At 39.8% G+C, this 17,155-nt stretch overlaps 3 protein-coding genes across 3 annotated transcripts; all 3 read right to left on the bottom strand.

Annotated features, from left to right (window-relative positions):
• Window positions 1-2,901: 2,901 nt before the first annotated feature.
• Window positions 2,902-3,855, bottom strand: LOC133133391 (olfactory receptor 1F1-like). The gene has a single exon (XM_061249489.1). It carries the CDS (start codon window positions 3,853-3,855, stop codon window positions 2,902-2,904), a length of 954 nt encoding a protein of 317 aa, XP_061105473.1.
• Window positions 3,856-7,542: 3,687 nt separating this feature from the next.
• LOC133133390 (olfactory receptor 1F1-like) lies at window positions 7,543-8,496 on the bottom strand. The gene has a single exon (XM_061249488.1). The coding sequence runs from the start codon at window positions 8,494-8,496 to the stop codon at window positions 7,543-7,545; it is 954 nt and encodes a 317-aa protein (XP_061105472.1).
• Window positions 8,497-12,635: 4,139 nt separating this feature from the next.
• On the bottom strand, window positions 12,636-13,589 carry LOC133133389 (olfactory receptor 1F1-like). Its single transcript, XM_061249487.1, has one exon. The coding sequence runs from the start codon at window positions 13,587-13,589 to the stop codon at window positions 12,636-12,638; it is 954 nt and encodes a 317-aa protein (XP_061105471.1).
• Window positions 13,590-17,155: the final 3,566 nt, after the last annotated feature.

Genomic DNA, 17,155 nt, shown 5'->3' with positions numbered 1-17,155 from the left:
CTTTATTAGGTCGACCTTTACATCAGCATGTTGATGCAAATATTTCATCAGCCAATCATTTGGCAGCCACTAAATGCATAAAAGTATGCTGACATGGTCAAGAGGTTCAGCTGTTTTTCAGAATGGGGAGGAAATGTGATCTTAGTGACTTTGACCGTGGAATGATGGTGCCAGACTGGGTGGTTTGACTATCTCAGAAACTGCTGATCTCCAGCATCAGCATAAGACCAATAAGTTAAAAAAAATAAAAATAAATAAAGGGTATAATAAATACCTAATAAAGTGCTCAGTGAGTGTACATCAGATTAGTCAGGTGTATTCAATCGCTTCCTTCGTGCACTTATAAGAAACCTTTCAGTACAAGCTTTCAGTATCTACTATCTAGATTCTAGGCTTTTGATTACCTTTGGAGTCTGTTATTGACATTTCTCAACATGAGGACCAGGTTTGTGCCAATGAACGTCAAGGAAGTCATCATGAGGCAGAGAAATAAGAAGAAAACAGTCAAACAATCAGACAGAACAAACAATAGGCTTGCCAAAAAAAACCTGTTTGGAACATCATTGGGAAGACAGATAGCATTGGTGTATATTTCTGATCACTGCCTTCCTGTAGGATGAAGCACCGTCCCATGAGTTTGGAAGCATTCGATTGAACATCAGTCCACTGCTTCAACAGTTACATACTGTGGCAACCATACGTGCTTATACTATGACACCCCCACCACCATGTTTCAGAGATGAGAGGGGGTCCTTTTGACTTGGGGAGTTCCTTTTAGCCTCCAGACTTTTCTCTTGCCATCACTCTGAAACAAGTCAACCTCATCTGTACACAAGACCTTTATGCAGAACTCTGCTTGGATTGCTTTTTTTGGTACTCCTTAAAAAACTGTAACCTGACCATCCATTTCATGCAGCTAACTAGTGCTTTGCATCTTGCAGTGTAGCCCCTGTAGATGTGTTTGTGAAGTATTCTGCGGAGAGTAGTCACTGACACATCCACGTCTGCCTCCTGAAGACTGTTTCTGATCCTTCGGACATCCGTTTCAGGGTTTTTCTTTTTCACGATGAGAATCCTTTTGTCATCAACATGAGAGATCTTCCTTGGTGTTGCAGCCCCTTTGTGATTGCTGAGCTCACCAGTGCTCTCTTTCAGTTGATTTTGGAAACCTGTTCCTTGGCCTATGTCTCTTTTTTTCTCAGCCTCATAATTGCTTACTTGACTGCCATTGGCACAGCTGTTGTCCTCATGTTGACAAATACCAAAAACAGACCCCAAAGGCAATACAAAGCCTAGAATCAAGACTAGATACATAAAGCGTTCTTATACCTGCTCTAAGTTACATTTGGTCCCCTAAAATAGAGGGACTATGTATAAACATTGATACAATTTCTACACAAATCAGCCAAATATGCACTGTATTTTGTTACTTTTTCAAAACAAAGCAGTTTTTTTCTCAATTCACATGAATCATACGCATCAAGCTAAGCAGAAAATCCAAACTCTTTCAAATAAATAAATGAAGGAATAAATAAAGGTGTGCCTAATACTTACCAATAACTTTATGCAAGCTTGCACGAACCAAATATGTTGCCAATATATCTATCTTTCATACGAAATAAATTGTTTCATATTTTAAGTAATTCATTATCTTACGATATTTCTCTTTGAGTGGATGTATGTCCTTGAACTTGATGATCGGTCATATGGAACAGACTGTGGTGAGCCAAAGTGTTCAACGTCCTTCTTATAGCCCACCGTTTTGACACAGAGCATTTCACCAAGGGAACAGGACACAGAAGAAATGCTCATGTATAATTAATGCAACATGATGCAGTGACACCAGTAGATTTCATGTTCCTATTTATTTATTTATTTATTTGTCTGTTTATGAGTTCATTTATTTCGGAACCCTAGCACTGCAATTTTTGGATCTTTATCGTTTCCATGACGTTTCATGAGGACATATAACTACCAGCCCTACCAGGGGAGGGGGGGGGGGTCTTGGTTCCTAGAAAACGAATATCTTCTTCCAAAAAATAAATCTTTAACCACCTGTCTGACTACTGAAGCCCACCTGTTTGACTCTACTGAGACCCACCTGTCTGACTCTACTGAAGCCCACCTGTCTGACTCTACTGAGACCCACCTGTCTAATCTTACTGAGACCCACCTGACTCTACTGAGACCCACCTCTCTGACTCTACTGAGACCCACATTTCTGACTCTACTGAGACCCACCTGTCTGATCTTACTGAGACCCACATTTCTGACTCTACTGAGACCCATCTGTCTAATCTTACTGAGACCCACCTGACTCTACTGAGATCCACCTGTCTGACTCTCCTGAAGCCCATCTGTCTAATCTTACTGAGACCCATCTGTCTAATCTTATTGAAACCCACCTAACTCTACTGAGACCCACATTTCTGACTCTACTGAGACCCACCTGTCTGATCTTACTGAGACCCACCTGTGACAATTTGCCTCATTACACATTATGTGGAGTAATTTGTCACATTGGATTTTTCAAATAATCAAGGTGAATTTAATTTCATTTTTTTCATTTCAAATTTGACATCTATAAACAAAGGACCAGCGGGGCCAGATCTTGGTGGTGCTTTGCCCTCCAGGCACAATTGCTGGTACCCCTGTTATTGTCAGCGTTGAATCTCTGTGACTGTAAGGAAACCCCATTACCCCCCCCCCCCTCTTTCCCATCAATAATCTCCACAACTGTAAAGTTAGTAAAGTCTTATAAATACCCTATTAAGAAGTCACTGAGTGTAAATTTGCTCATTTCACTTACAGTTCAGAATTTAGTGGGGGGTTAAAAAATTGTATTTCCTTAAACTTGTCAGGCAGTTTTTTGTGATTAAAACATTTATTCATTTATTTCTTTCAGTGTATTTTGTTTCTTCTGTACAGCTTTTTAATGGATTCTCTGAATTCTTCTGTCTTCAGTGTGTAGATGATTGGATTCAGCACAGGTGGCAAGACGGTCGTCAGTGACATGTTAATCATCCTGGTGTTCTGGTCCATGGCGGAGCCCATTGCTTCAGTGATACAGATAGGAAGGTAAAACACACTCACTAAGATCAAATGAGAGGTGCAGGTTTGCATGGCTTTCAGGCGCTCTGAGGCTGCTGCAATTCTCAGTAATGCTCTGCCTATACAAATGTATGTACCTGTGATAAATAGTACTGGACACCAGAGAATCATTGCAGGATGTGTCCAATTAATTAGCATACTTGGAGTGTAGTCATTGCATGCCAAACGGAATATGGGTCCGTGATCACAGAAATAGCTGTTTATCACAAGGGATTTGCAGAAGGACAGTGTGGTGAGGTACATCACAGCCATAAGAATGGCCATTCCTGCAAAAATCCATAATGTGGCTGTAATCACCAATATCGATTTATTAGTCACAATCTCGTTGTATCTCAGTGGAAAGCAGATAGCAACACATCTATCATAGGACAAAACAGCCAGAGTGAAAGATTGTAGAGCGAGAAAACAAAATGAAAAATACATACTAGCCATGCAGGCCTTGAAGGAGATGAAATGTGATTTAAACATGAAGGTGTCAATCAACGGAGGAATGAATGAAGTGCTTGCACACAAGTCACACAGAGCCAAATTAAAAACTGCAATGTATTTTGGTCTGTGAAGACACTGGTCAGTGTAAATCATAAACATGACAAAAGTGTTTCCCAGTAGAGTCAGTACATAAACAAAGCATGTGAAGATATAATAGTATTCTATGTTGGGAATACCGGCAAAACCACTTATGTAAAAGAAGTCAGGATGCACAATACTGCCATTTGTAAAGTTGACTGAATTCAGGGGGCTCATGGCAGGTTTTTTGGCTCTTTACTGTTTCTCACCTTCTGAAAAACCAGCCCTTTAGGACCTGAAAAAAAAAAAATAGGTTAATGTTCAGTAATGAATTCCTCAACTGTTAAAAAGTTAACAATTGGCAGTTTATCAAACATTGAGCAACAGAAACTGCAGAAGATTAATTATTAATTATTCATTATTTAACAATAAATAAACAATAGCCAGAATTCCAAGGTTTCGCTCAGTTCATTCATCTGTGACTGAAAAACATATCATGAATCTCTGCACGGCCCAGAACACAGAGAAGTCCTGTTGCACACTCATTCCATCTGTTTGTATTACTTTTGTGTCACTGTACCTTTCAGTTTCAGCTGACAGTTTAATTGCAAAAGAACTGTGACTGTAACATACATTATGCAACCAAAGTGAAGGTAACGAGGAACATCATCGATAAATTGTATATACACTGAAATATTTCACAATTAATGTCTTCTCTCAGAAATATACAAAGCAAACAGTTTGAAGACCTTTATTGAGTCAATATACAGTGTAGTATTTGGACAGTGGTACAATTTCAGTTTTTTTTTTGCTCTGTACTCTAGCACATTGGATTTGAAATGGAAAAATTAGGTTTTTAGGTTTGGTTCTGACTGTCATCTTTAATTTGAGGATATTTACATCCACATACATGTAGGAATTCTGTCCCTTTTTGTACATACTCCCCCATTTTAGGGGACCAAAAGTACACTGTGAGCACTTTATTAGGTAGACCTGTACATCAGCATGTTGATGCAAATATTTCATCAGCCAATCATTTGGCAGCCACTAAATGCATAAAAGTATGCTGACATGGTCAAGAGGTTCAGCTGTTTTTCAGAATGGGGAGGAAATGTGATCTTAGTGACTTTGACCGTGGAATGATGGTGCCAGACTGGGTGGTTTGACTATCTCAGAAACTGCTGATCTCCAGCATCAGCATAAGACCAATAAGTTAAAAAAATAAGAAATAAATAAAGGGTATAATAAATACCTAATAAAGTGCTCAGTGAGTGTACATCAGATTAGTCAGGTGTATTCAATCGCTTCCTTCGTGCACTTATAAGAAACCTTTCAGTACAAGCTTTCAGTATCTACTATCTAGATTCTAGGCTTTTGATTACCTTTGGAGTCTGTTATTGACATTTCTCAACATGAGGACCAGGTTTGTGCCAATGAACGTCAAGGAAGTCATCATGAGGCAGAGAAATAAGAAGAAAACAGTCAAACAATCAGACAGAACAAACAATAGGCTTGCCAAAAAAAACCTGTTTGGAACATCATTGGGAAGACAGATAGCATTGGTGTATATTTCTGATCACTGCCTTCCTGTAGGATGAAGCACCGTCCCATGAGTTTGGAAGCATTCGATTGAACATCAGTCCACTGCTTCAACAGTTACATACTGTGGCAACCATACATGCTTATACTATGACACCCCCACCACCATGTTTCAGAGATGAGAGGGGGTCCTTTTGACTTGGGGAGTTCCTTTTAGCCTCCAGACTTTTCTCTTGCCATCACTCTGAAACAAGTCAACCTCATCTGTACACAAGACCTTTATGCAGAACTCTGCTTGGATTGCTTTTTTTGGTACTACTTAAAAAACTGTAACCTGACCATCCATTTCATGCAGCTAACTAGTGCTTTGCATCTTGCAGTGTAGCCCCTGTAGATGTGTTTGTGAAGTATTCTGCGGAGAGTAGTCACTGACACATCCACGTCTGCCTCCTGAAGACTGTTTCTGATCATTCGGACATCCGTTTCAGGGTTTTTCTTTTTCACGATGAGAATCCTTTTGTCATCAACATGAGAGATCTTCCTTGGTGTTGCAGTCCCTTTGTGATTGCTGAGCTCACCAGTGCTCTCTTTCAGTTGATTTTGGAAACCTGTTCCTTGGCCTATGTCTCTTTTTTTCTCAGCCTCATAATTGCTTACTTGACTGCCATTGGCACAGCTGTTGTCCTCATGTTGACAAATACCAAAAACAGACTCCAAAGGCAATAAAAAGCCTAGAATCAAGACTAGATACATAAAGCGTTCTTATACCTGCTCTAAGTTACATTTGGTCCCCTAAAATAGAGGGACTATGTATAAACATTGATACAATTTCTACACAAATCAGCCAAATATGCACTGTATTTTGTTACTTTTTCAAAACAAAGCAGTTTTTTTCTCAATTCACATGAATCATACGCATCAAGCTAAGCAGAAAATCCAAACTCTTTCAAATAAATAAATGAAGGAATAAATAAAGGTGTGCCTAATACTTACCAATAACTTAATGCAAGCTTGCACGAACCAAATATGTTGCCAATATATCTATCTTTCATACGAAATAAATTGTTTCATATTTTAAGTAATTCATTATCTTACGATATTTCTCTTTGAGTGGATGTATGTCCTTGAACTTGATGATCGGTCATATGGAACAGACTGTGGTGAGCCAAAGTGTTCAACGTCCTTCTTATAGCCCACCGTTTTGACACAGAGCATTTCACCAAGGGAACAGGACACAGAAGAAATGCTCATGTATAATTAATGCAACATGATGCAGTGACACCAGTAGATCTCATGTTCCTATTTATTTCTTTATTTATTTGTCTGTTTATGAGTTCATTTATTTAGGAACCCTAGCACTGCAATTTTTGGAACTTTATCGTTTCCATGACGTTTCATGAGGACATATAACTACCAGCCCTACCAGGGGAGGGGGGGGGGGGGGTCTTGGTTCCTAGAAAACGAATATCTTCTTCCAAAAAATAAATCTTTAACCACCTGTCTGACTACTGAAGCCCACCTGTTTGACTCTACTGAGACCCACCTGTCTGACTCTACTGAGACCCAACTGTCTGACTCTACTGAGACCCACCTGTCTGACTCTACTGAGACCCACCTGTCTGACTCTACTGAGACCCACCTGTCTGATCTTACTGAGACCCACCTGTCTAATCTTACTGAGACCCACCTGTCTGACTCCACTGAGACCCACCTGTCTGATCTTACTGAGACCCACCTGTCTAATCTTACTGAGACCCACATTTCTGACTTTACTGAGACCCACCTGTCTGTCTCTACTGAAGCCCATCTGTCTAATCTTACTGAGACCCACCTGACTCTACTGAGACCCACCTGTCTGACTCTACTGAGACCCACCTGTCTAATCTTACTGAGACCCACCTGTCTGACTCTACTGAGACCCACCTGTCTGATCTTACTGAGACCCACCTGTGACAATTTTCCTCATTACACATTATGTGGAGTAAGTTGTCACATTGGATTTTTCAAATAATCAAGGTAAATTTAATTAAATTTTTTTCATTTCAAATTCGACATCTATAAACAAAGGACCAGCGGGGCCAGATCTTGGTGGTGCTTTGCCCTCCAGACACAATTGCTGGTACCCCCGTTATTGTCAGCGTTGAACCTCTGTGACTGTAAGGAAACCCCATTACCCACCCCCCACCCCACCCCCCCCTTTCCCATCAATAATCTCCACAACTGTAAAGTCAGTAAAGTCTTATAAATACCCTATTAAGAAGTCACTGAGTGTAAATTTGCTCATTTCACTTACAGTTCAGAATTTAGTGGGGGGTTAAAAAATTGTATTTCCTTAAACTTGTCAGGCAGTTTTTTGTGATTAAAACATTTATTCATTTATTTCTTTCAGTGTATTTTGTTTCTTCTGTACAACTTTTTAATGGATTCTCTGAATTCTTCTGTCTTCAGTGTGTAGATGATTGGATTCAGCACAGGTGGCAAGACGGTCGTCAGTGACATGTTAATCATCCTGGTGTTCTGGTCCATGGCGGAGCCCATTGCTTCAGTGATACAGATAGGAAGGTAAAACACACTCACTAAGATCAAATGAGAGGTGCAGGTTTGCATGGCTTTCAGGCGCTCTGAGGCTGCTGCAATTCTCAGTAATGCTCTGCCTATACAAATGTATGTACCTGTGATAAATAGTACTGGACACCAGAGAATCATTGCAGGATGTGTCCAATTAATTAGCATACTTGGAGTGTAGTCATTGCATGCCAAACGGAATATGGGTCCGTGATCACAGAAATAGCTGTTTATCACAAGGGATTTGCAGAAGGACAGTGTGGTGAGGTACATCACAGCCATAAGAATGGCCATTCCTGCAAAAATCCATAATGTGGCTGTAATCACCAATATCGATTTATTAGTCACAATCTCGTTGTATCTCAGTGGAAAGCAGATAGCAACACATCTATCATAGGACAAAACAGCCAGAGTGAAAGATTGTAGAGCGAGAAAACAAAATGAAAAATACATACTAGCCATGCAGGCCTTGAAGGAGATGAAATGTGATTTAAACATGAAGGTGTCAATCAACGGAGGAATGAATGAAGTGCTTGCACACAAGTCACACAGAGCCAAATTAAAAACTGCAATGTATTTTGGTCTGTGAAGACACTGGTCAGTGTAAATCATAAACATGACAAAAGTGTTTCCCAGTAGAGTCAGTACATAAACAAAGCATGTGAAGATATAATAGTATTCTATGTTGGGAATACCGGCAAAACCACTTATGTAAAAGAAGTCAGGATGCACAATACTGCCATTTGTAAAGTTGACTGAATTCAGGGGGCTCATGGCAGGTTTTTTGGCTCTTTACTGTTTCTCACCTTCTGAAAAACCAGCCCTTTAGGACCTGAAAATAAAAAAATAGGTTAATGTTCAGTAATGAATTCCTCAACTGTTAAAAAGTTAACAATTGGCAGTTTATCAAACATTGAGCAACAGAAACTGCAGAAGATTAATTATTAATTATTCATTATTTAACAATAAATAAACAATAGCCAGAATTCCAAGGTTTCGCTCAGTTCATTCATCTGTGACTGAAAAACATATCATGAATCTCTGCACGGCCCAGAACACAGAGAAGTCCTGTTGCACACTCATTCCATCTGTTTGTATTACTTTTGTGTCACTGTACCTTTCAGTTTCAGCTGACAGTTTAATTGCAAAAGAACTGTGACTGTAACATACATTATGCAACCAAAGTGAAGGTAACGAGGAACATCATCGATAAATTGTATATACACTGAAATATTTCACAATTAATGTCTTCTCTCAGAAATATGCAAAGCAAACAGTTTGAAGACCTTTATTGAGTCAATATACAGTGTAGTATTTGGACAGTGGTACAATTTCAGTTTTTTTTTTGCTCTGTACTCTAGCACATTGGATTTGAAATGGAAAAATTAGGTTTTTAGGTTTGGTTCTGACTGTCATCTTTAATTTGAGGATATTTACATCCACATACATGTAGGAATTCTGTCCCTTTTTGTACATACTCCCCCATTTTAGGGGACCAAAAGTACACTGTGAGCACTTTATTAGGTAGACCTGTACATCAGCATGTTGATGCAAATATTTCATCAGCCAATCATTTGGCAGCCACTAAATGCATAAAAGTATGCTGACATGGTCAAGAGGTTCAGCTGTTTTTCAGAATGGGGAGGAAATGTGATCTTAGTGACTTTGACCGTGGAATGATGGTGCCAGACTGGGTGGTTTGACTATCTCAGAAACTGCTGATCTCCAGCATCAGCATAAGACCAATAAGTTAAAAAAATAAGAAATAAATAAAGGGTATAATAAATACCTAATAAAGTGCTCAGTGAGTGTACATCAGATTAGTCAGGTGTATTCAATCGCTTCCTTCGTGCACTTATAAGAAACCTTTCAGTACAAGCTTTCAGTATCTACTATCTAGATTCTAGGCTTTTGATTACCTTTGGAGTCTGTTATTGACATTTCTCAACATGAGGACCAGGTTTGTGCCAATGAACGTCAAGGAAGTCATCATGAGGCAGAGAAATAAGAAGAAAACAGTCAAACAATCAGACAGAACAAACAATAGGCTTGCCAAAAAAAACCTGTTTGGAACATCATTGGGAAGACAGATAGCATTGGTGTATATTTCTGATCACTGCCTTCCTGTAGGATGAAGCACCGTCCCATGAGTTTGGAAGCATTCGATTGAACATCAGTCCACTGCTTCAACAGTTACATACTGTGGCAACCATACATGCTTATACTATGACACCCCCACCACCATGTTTCAGAGATGAGAGGGGGTCCTTTTGACTTGGGGAGTTCCTTTTAGCCTCCAGACTTTTCTCTTGCCATCACTCTGAAACAAGTCAACCTCATCTGTACACAAGACCTTTATGCAGAACTCTGCTTGGATTGCTTTTTTTGGTACTACTTAAAAAACTGTAACCTGACCATCCATTTCATGCAGCTAACTAGTGCTTTGCATCTTGCAGTGTAGCCCCTGTAGATGTGTTTGTGAAGTATTCTGCGGAGAGTAGTCACTGACACATCCACGTCTGCCTCCTGAAGACTGTTTCTGATCATTCGGACATCCGTTTCAGGGTTTTTCTTTTTCACGATGAGAATCCTTTTGTCATCAACATGAGAGATCTTCCTTGGTGTTGCAGTCCCTTTGTGATTGCTGAGCTCACCAGTGCTCTCTTTCAGTTGATTTTGGAAACCTGTTCCTTGGCCTATGTCTCTTTTTTTCTCAGCCTCATAATTGCTTACTTGACTGCCATTGGCACAGCTGTTGTCCTCATGTTGACAAATACCAAAAACAGACTCCAAAGGCAATAAAAAGCCTAGAATCAAGACTAGATACATAAAGCGTTCTTATACCTGCTCTAAGTTACATTTGGTCCCCTAAAATAGAGGGACTATGTATAAACATTGATACAATTTCTACACAAATCAGCCAAATATGCACTGTATTTTGTTACTTTTTCAAAACAAAGCAGTTTTTTTCTCAATTCACATGAATCATACGCATCAAGCTAAGCAGAAAATCCAAACTCTTTCAAATAAATAAATGAAGGAATAAATAAAGGTGTGCCTAATACTTACCAATAACTTAATGCAAGCTTGCACGAACCAAATATGTTGCCAATATATCTATCTTTCATACGAAATAAATTGTTTCATATTTTAAGTAATTCATTATCTTACGATATTTCTCTTTGAGTGGATGTATGTCCTTGAACTTGATGATCGGTCATATGGAACAGACTGTGGTGAGCCAAAGTGTTCAACGTCCTTCTTATAGCCCACCGTTTTGACACAGAGCATTTCACCAAGGGAACAGGACACAGAAGAAATGCTCATGTATAATTAATGCAACATGATGCAGTGACACCAGTAGATCTCATGTTCCTATTTATTTCTTTATTTATTTGTCTGTTTATGAGTTCATTTATTTAGGAACCCTAGCACTGCAATTTTTGGAACTTTATCGTTTCCATAACGTTTCATGAGGACATATAACTACCAGCCCTACCAGGGGAGGGGGGGGGGGGGGTCTTGGTTCCTAGAAAACGAATATCTTCTTCCAAAAAATAAATCTTTAACCACCTGTCTGACTACTGAAGCCCACCTGTTTGACTCTACTGAGACCCACCTGTCTGACTCTACTGAGACCCAACTGTCTGACTCTACTGAGACCCACCTGTCTGACTCTACTGAGACCCACCTGTCTGACTCTACTGAGACCCACCTGTCTGATCTTACTGAGACCCACCTGTCTAATCTTACTGAGACCCACCTGTCTGACTCCACTGAGACCCACCTGTCTGATCTTACTGAGACCCACCTGTCTAATCTTACTGAGACCCACATTTCTGACTTTACTGAGACCCACCTGTCTGTCTCTACTGAAGCCCATCTGTCTAATCTTACTGAGACCCACCTGACTCTACTGAGACCCACCTGTCTGACTCTACTGAGACCCACCTGTCTGATCTTACTGAGACCCACCTGTCTAATCTTACTGAGACCCACCTGTCTGACTCTACTGAGACCCACCTGTCTGACTCTACTGAGACCCAACTGTCTGACTCTACTGAAGCCCATCTGTCTAATCTTACTGAGACCCACCTGTCTGACTCTACTGAGACCCACCTGTCTGACTCTACTGAGACCCACCTGTCTGACTCTACTGAGACCCACCTGTCTGATCTTACTGAGACCCACCTGTCTAATCTTACTGAGACCCACCTGTCTGACTCCACTGAGACCCACCTGTCTGATCTTACTGAGACCCACCTGTCTAATCTTACTGAGACCCACATTTCTGACTTTACTGAGACCCACCTGTCTGTCTCTACTGAAGCCCATCTGTCTAATCTTACTGAGACCCACCTGACTCTACTGAGACCCACCTGTCTGACTCTACTGAGACCCACCTGTCTAATCTTACTGAGACCCACCTGTCTGACTCTACTGAGACCCACCTGTCTGATCTTACTGAGACCCACCTGTGACAATTTTCCTCATTACACATTATGTGGAGTAAGTTGTCACATTGGATTTTTCAAATAATCAAGGTAAATTTAATTAAATTTTTTTCATTTCAAATTCGACATCTATAAACAAAGGACCAGCGGGGCCAGATCTTGGTGGTGCTTTGCCCTCCAGGCACAATTGCTGGTACCCCCGTTATTGTCAGCGTTGAACCTCTGTGACTGTAAGGAAACCCCATTACCCACCCCCCACCCCACCCCCCCCTTTCCCATCAATAATCTCCACAACTGTAAAGTCAGTAAAGTCTTATAAATACCCTATTAAGAAGTCACTGAGTGTAAATTTGCTCATTTCACTTACAGTTCAGAATTTAGTGGGGGGTTAAAAAATTGTATTTCCTTAAACTTGTCAGGCAGTTTTTTGTGATTAAAACATTTATTCATTTATTTCTTTCAGTGTATTTTGTTTCTTCTGTACAACTTTTTAATGGATTCTCTGAATTCTTCTGTCTTCAGTGTGTAGATGATTGGATTCAGCACAGGTGGCAAGACGGTCGTCAGTGACATGTTAATCATCCTGGTGTTCTGGTCCATGGCGGAGCCCATTGCTTCAGTGATACAGATAGGAAGGTAAAACACACTCACTAAGATCAAATGAGAGGTGCAGGTTTGCATGGCTTTCAGGCGCTCTGAGGCTGCTGCAATTCTCAGTAATGCTCTGCCTATACAAATGTATGTACCTGTGATAAATAGTACTGGACACCAGAGAATCATTGCAGGATGTGTCCAATTAATTAGCATACTTGGAGTGTAGTCATTGCATGCCAAACGGAATATGGGTCCGTGATCACAGAAATAGCTGTTTATCACAAGGGATTTGCAGAAGGACAGTGTGGTGAGGTACATCACAGCCATAAGAATGGCCATTCCTGCAAAAATCCATAATGTGGCTGTAATCACCAATATCGATTTATTAGTCACAATCTCGTTGTATCTCAGTGGAAAGCAGATAGCAACACATCTATCATAGGACAAAACAGCCAGAGTGAAAGATTGTAGAGCGAGAAAACAAAATGAAAAATACATACTAGCCATGCAGGCCTTGAAGGAGATGAAATGTGATTTAAACATGAAGGTGTCAATCAACGGAGGAATGAATGAAGTGCTTGCACACAAGTCACACAGAGCCAAATTAAAAACTGCAATGTATTTTGGTCTGTGAAGACACTGGTCAGTGTAAATCATAAACATGACAAAAGTGTTTCCCAGTAGAGTCAGTACATAAACAAAGCATGTGAAGATATAATAGTATTCTATGTTGGGAATACCGGCAAAACCACTTATGTAAAAGAAGTCAGGATGCACAATACTGCCATTTGTAAAGTTGACTGAATTCAGGGGGCTCATGGCAGGTTTTTTGGCTCTTTACTGTTTCTCACCTTCTGAAAAACCAGCCCTTTAGGACCTGAAAAAAAAAAAATAGGTTAATGTTCAGTAATGAATTCCTCAACTGTTAAAAAGTTAACAATTGGCAGTTTATCAAACATTGAGCAACAGAAACTGCAGAAGATTAATTATTAATTATTCATTATTTAACAATAAATAAACAATAGCCAGAATTCCAAGGTTTCGCTCAGTTCATTCATCTGTGACTGAAAAACATATCATGAATCTCTGCACGGCCCAGAACACAGAGAAGTCCTGTTGCACACTCATTCCATCTGTTTGTATTACTTTTGTGTCACTGTACCTTTCAGTTTCAGCTGACAGTTTAATTGCAAAAGAACTGTGACTGTAACATACATTATGCAACCAAAGTGAAGGTAACGAGGAACATCATCGATAAATTGTATATACACTGAAATATTTCACAATTAATGTCTTCTCTCAGAAATATACAAAGCAAACAGTTTGAAGACCTTTATTGAGTCAATATACAGTGTAGTATTTGGACAGTGGTACAATTTCAGTTTTTTTTTTTGCTCTGTACTCCAGCACATTGGATTTGAAATGGAAAAATTAGGCTTTTAGGTTTGGTTCTGACTGTCATCTTTAATTTGAGGGTATTTACATCCACATACATGTAGGAATTCTATCCCTTTTTATACATACATACCAAAAGTACACTGTGAGCACTTCATTAGGTAGAACTGTACATCAGCATGTTGATGCAAATATTTCATCAGCCAATCATTTGGCAGCCACTAAATGCATAAAAGTATGCTGACATGGTCAAGAGGTTCAGCTGTTTTTCAGAATGGGGAAGAAATGTGATCTTAGTGACTTTGACCGTGGAATGATGGTGCCAGACTGGGTGGTTTGACTATCTCAGAAACTGCTGATCTCCTGCAGCAGCATAAGACCAATAAGTTAAAAAAATAAAAAATAAATAAAGGGTATAATAAATACCTAATAAAGTGCTCAGTGAGTGTACATCAGATTAGTCAGGTGTATTCAATCGCTTCCTTCGTGCACTTATAAGAAACCTTTCAGTACAAGCTTTCAGTATCTACTATCTAGATTCTAGGCTTTTGATTACCTTTGGAGTCTGTTATTGACATTTCTCAACATGAGGACCAGGTTTGTGCCAATGAACGTCAAGGAAGTCATCATGAGGCAGAGAAATAAGAAGAAAACAGTCAAACAATCAGACAGAACAAACAATAGGCTTGCCAAAAAAAACCTGTTTGGAACATCATTGGGAAGACAGATAGCATTGGTGTATATTTCTGATCACTGCCTTCCTGTAGGATGAAGCACCGTCCCATGAGTTTGGAAGCATTCGATTGAACATCAATCCACTGCTTCAACAGTTACATACTGTGGCAACCATACGTGCTTATACTATGACACCCCCACCACCATGTTTCAGAGATGAGAGGGGGTCCTTTTGACTTGGGGAGTTCCTTTTAGCCTCCAGACTTTTCTCTTGCCATCACTCTGAAACAAGTCAACCTCATCTGTACACAAGACCTTTATGCAGAACTCTGCTTGGATTGCTTTTTTTGGTACTCCTTAAAAAACTGTAACCTGACCATCCATTTCATGCAGCTAACTAGTGCTTTGCATCTTGCAGTGTAGCCCCTGTAGATGTGTTTGTGAAGTATTCTGCGGAGAGTAGTCACTGACACATCCACGTCTGCCTCCTGAAGACTGTTTCTGATCCTTCGGACATCCGTTTCAGGGTTTTTCTTTTTCACGATGAGAATCCTTTTGTCATCAACATGAGAGATCTTCCTTGGTGTTGCAGCCCCTTTGTGATTGCTGAGCTCACCAGTGCTCTCTTTCAGTTGATTTTGGAAACCTGTTCCTTGGCCTATGTCTCTTTTTTTCTCAGCCTCATAATTGCTTACTTGACTGCCATTGGCACAGCTGTTGTCCTCATGTTGACAAATACCAAAAACAGACCCCAAAGGCAATACAAAGCCTAGAATCAAGACTAGATACATAAAGCGTTCTTATACCTGCTCTAAGTTACATTTGGTCCCCTAAAATAGAGGGACTATGTATAAACATTGATACAATTTCTACACAAATCAGCCAAATATGCACTGTATTTTGTTACTTTTTCAAAACAAAGCAGTTTTTTTCTCAATTCACATGAATCATACGCATCAAGCTAAGCAGAAAATCCAAACTCTTTCAAATAAATAAATGAAGGAATAAATAAAGGTGTGCCTAATACTTACCAATAACTTAATGCAAGCTTGCACGAACCAAATATGTTGCCAATATATCTATCTTTCATACGAAATAAATTGTTTCATATTTTAAGTAATTCATTATCTTACGATATTTCTCTTTGAGTGGATGTATGTCCTTGAACTTGATGATCGGTCATATGGAACAGACTGTGGTGAGCCAAAGTGTTCAACGTCCTTCTTATAGCCCACCGTTTTGACACAGAGCATTTCACCAAGGGAACAGGACACAGAAGAAATGCTCATGTATAATTAATGCAACATGATGCAGTGACACCAGTAGATCTCATGTTCCTATTTATTTCTTTATTTATTTGTCTGTTTATGAGTTCATTTATTTAGGAACCCTAGCACTGCAATTTTTGGAACTTTATCGTTTCCATAACGTTTCATGAGGACATATAACTACCAGCCCTACCAGGGGAGGGGGGGGGGGGGGGGTCTTGGTTCCTAGAAAACGAATATCTTCTTCCAAAAAATAAATCTTTAACCACCTGTCTGACTACTGAAGCCCACCTGTTTGACTCTACTGAGACCCACCTGTTTGACTCTACTGAGACCAACATTTCTGACTCTATTGAAGCCCACCCGTCTGATCTTACTGAGACCCACCTGTCTGACTCTCCTGAAGCCCACCTGTCTGATCTTACTGAGACCCACCTGTCTGACTCTCCTGAAGCCCACCTGTCTAATCTTACTGAGACCCACCTGTCTGTCTCTACTGAGACCCAAATTTCTGACTCTACTGAGACCCACCTAACTCTACTGAGACCCAAATTTCTGACTCTACTGAGACCCACCTGTCTGATCTTACTGAGACCCACCTGTGACAATTTGCCTCATTACACATTATGTGGAGTAATTTGTCACATTGGATTTTTCAAATAATCAAGGTGAATTTAATTTAATTTTTTTCATTTCAAATTTGACATCTATAAACAAAGGACCAGCGGGGCCAGATCTTGGTGGTGCTTTGCCCTCCAGGCACAATTGCTGGTACCCCCGTTATTGTCAGCGTTGAATCTCTGTGACTGTAAGGAAACCCCATTACCCCCCCCCCCCTCTTTCCCATCAATAATCTCCACAACTGTAAAGTTAGTAAAGTCTTATAAATACCCTATTAAGAAGTCACTGAGTGTAAATTTGCTCATTTCACTTACAGTTCAGAATTTAGTGGGGGGTTAAAAAATTGTATTTCCTTAAACTTGTCAGGCAGTTATTTGTGATTAAAACATTTATTCATTTATTTCTTACAGTGTATTTTGTTTCTTC

This window comes from Conger conger, chromosome 7, assembly GCF_963514075.1.
Source record: "Conger conger chromosome 7, fConCon1.1, whole genome shotgun sequence".
Lineage (NCBI taxonomy): Eukaryota > Metazoa > Chordata > Actinopteri > Anguilliformes > Congridae > Conger > Conger conger.
The sequence above is the reverse complement of the archived record's forward strand: the minus strand, read 5'-3'. Positions and strand labels throughout refer to the sequence as shown.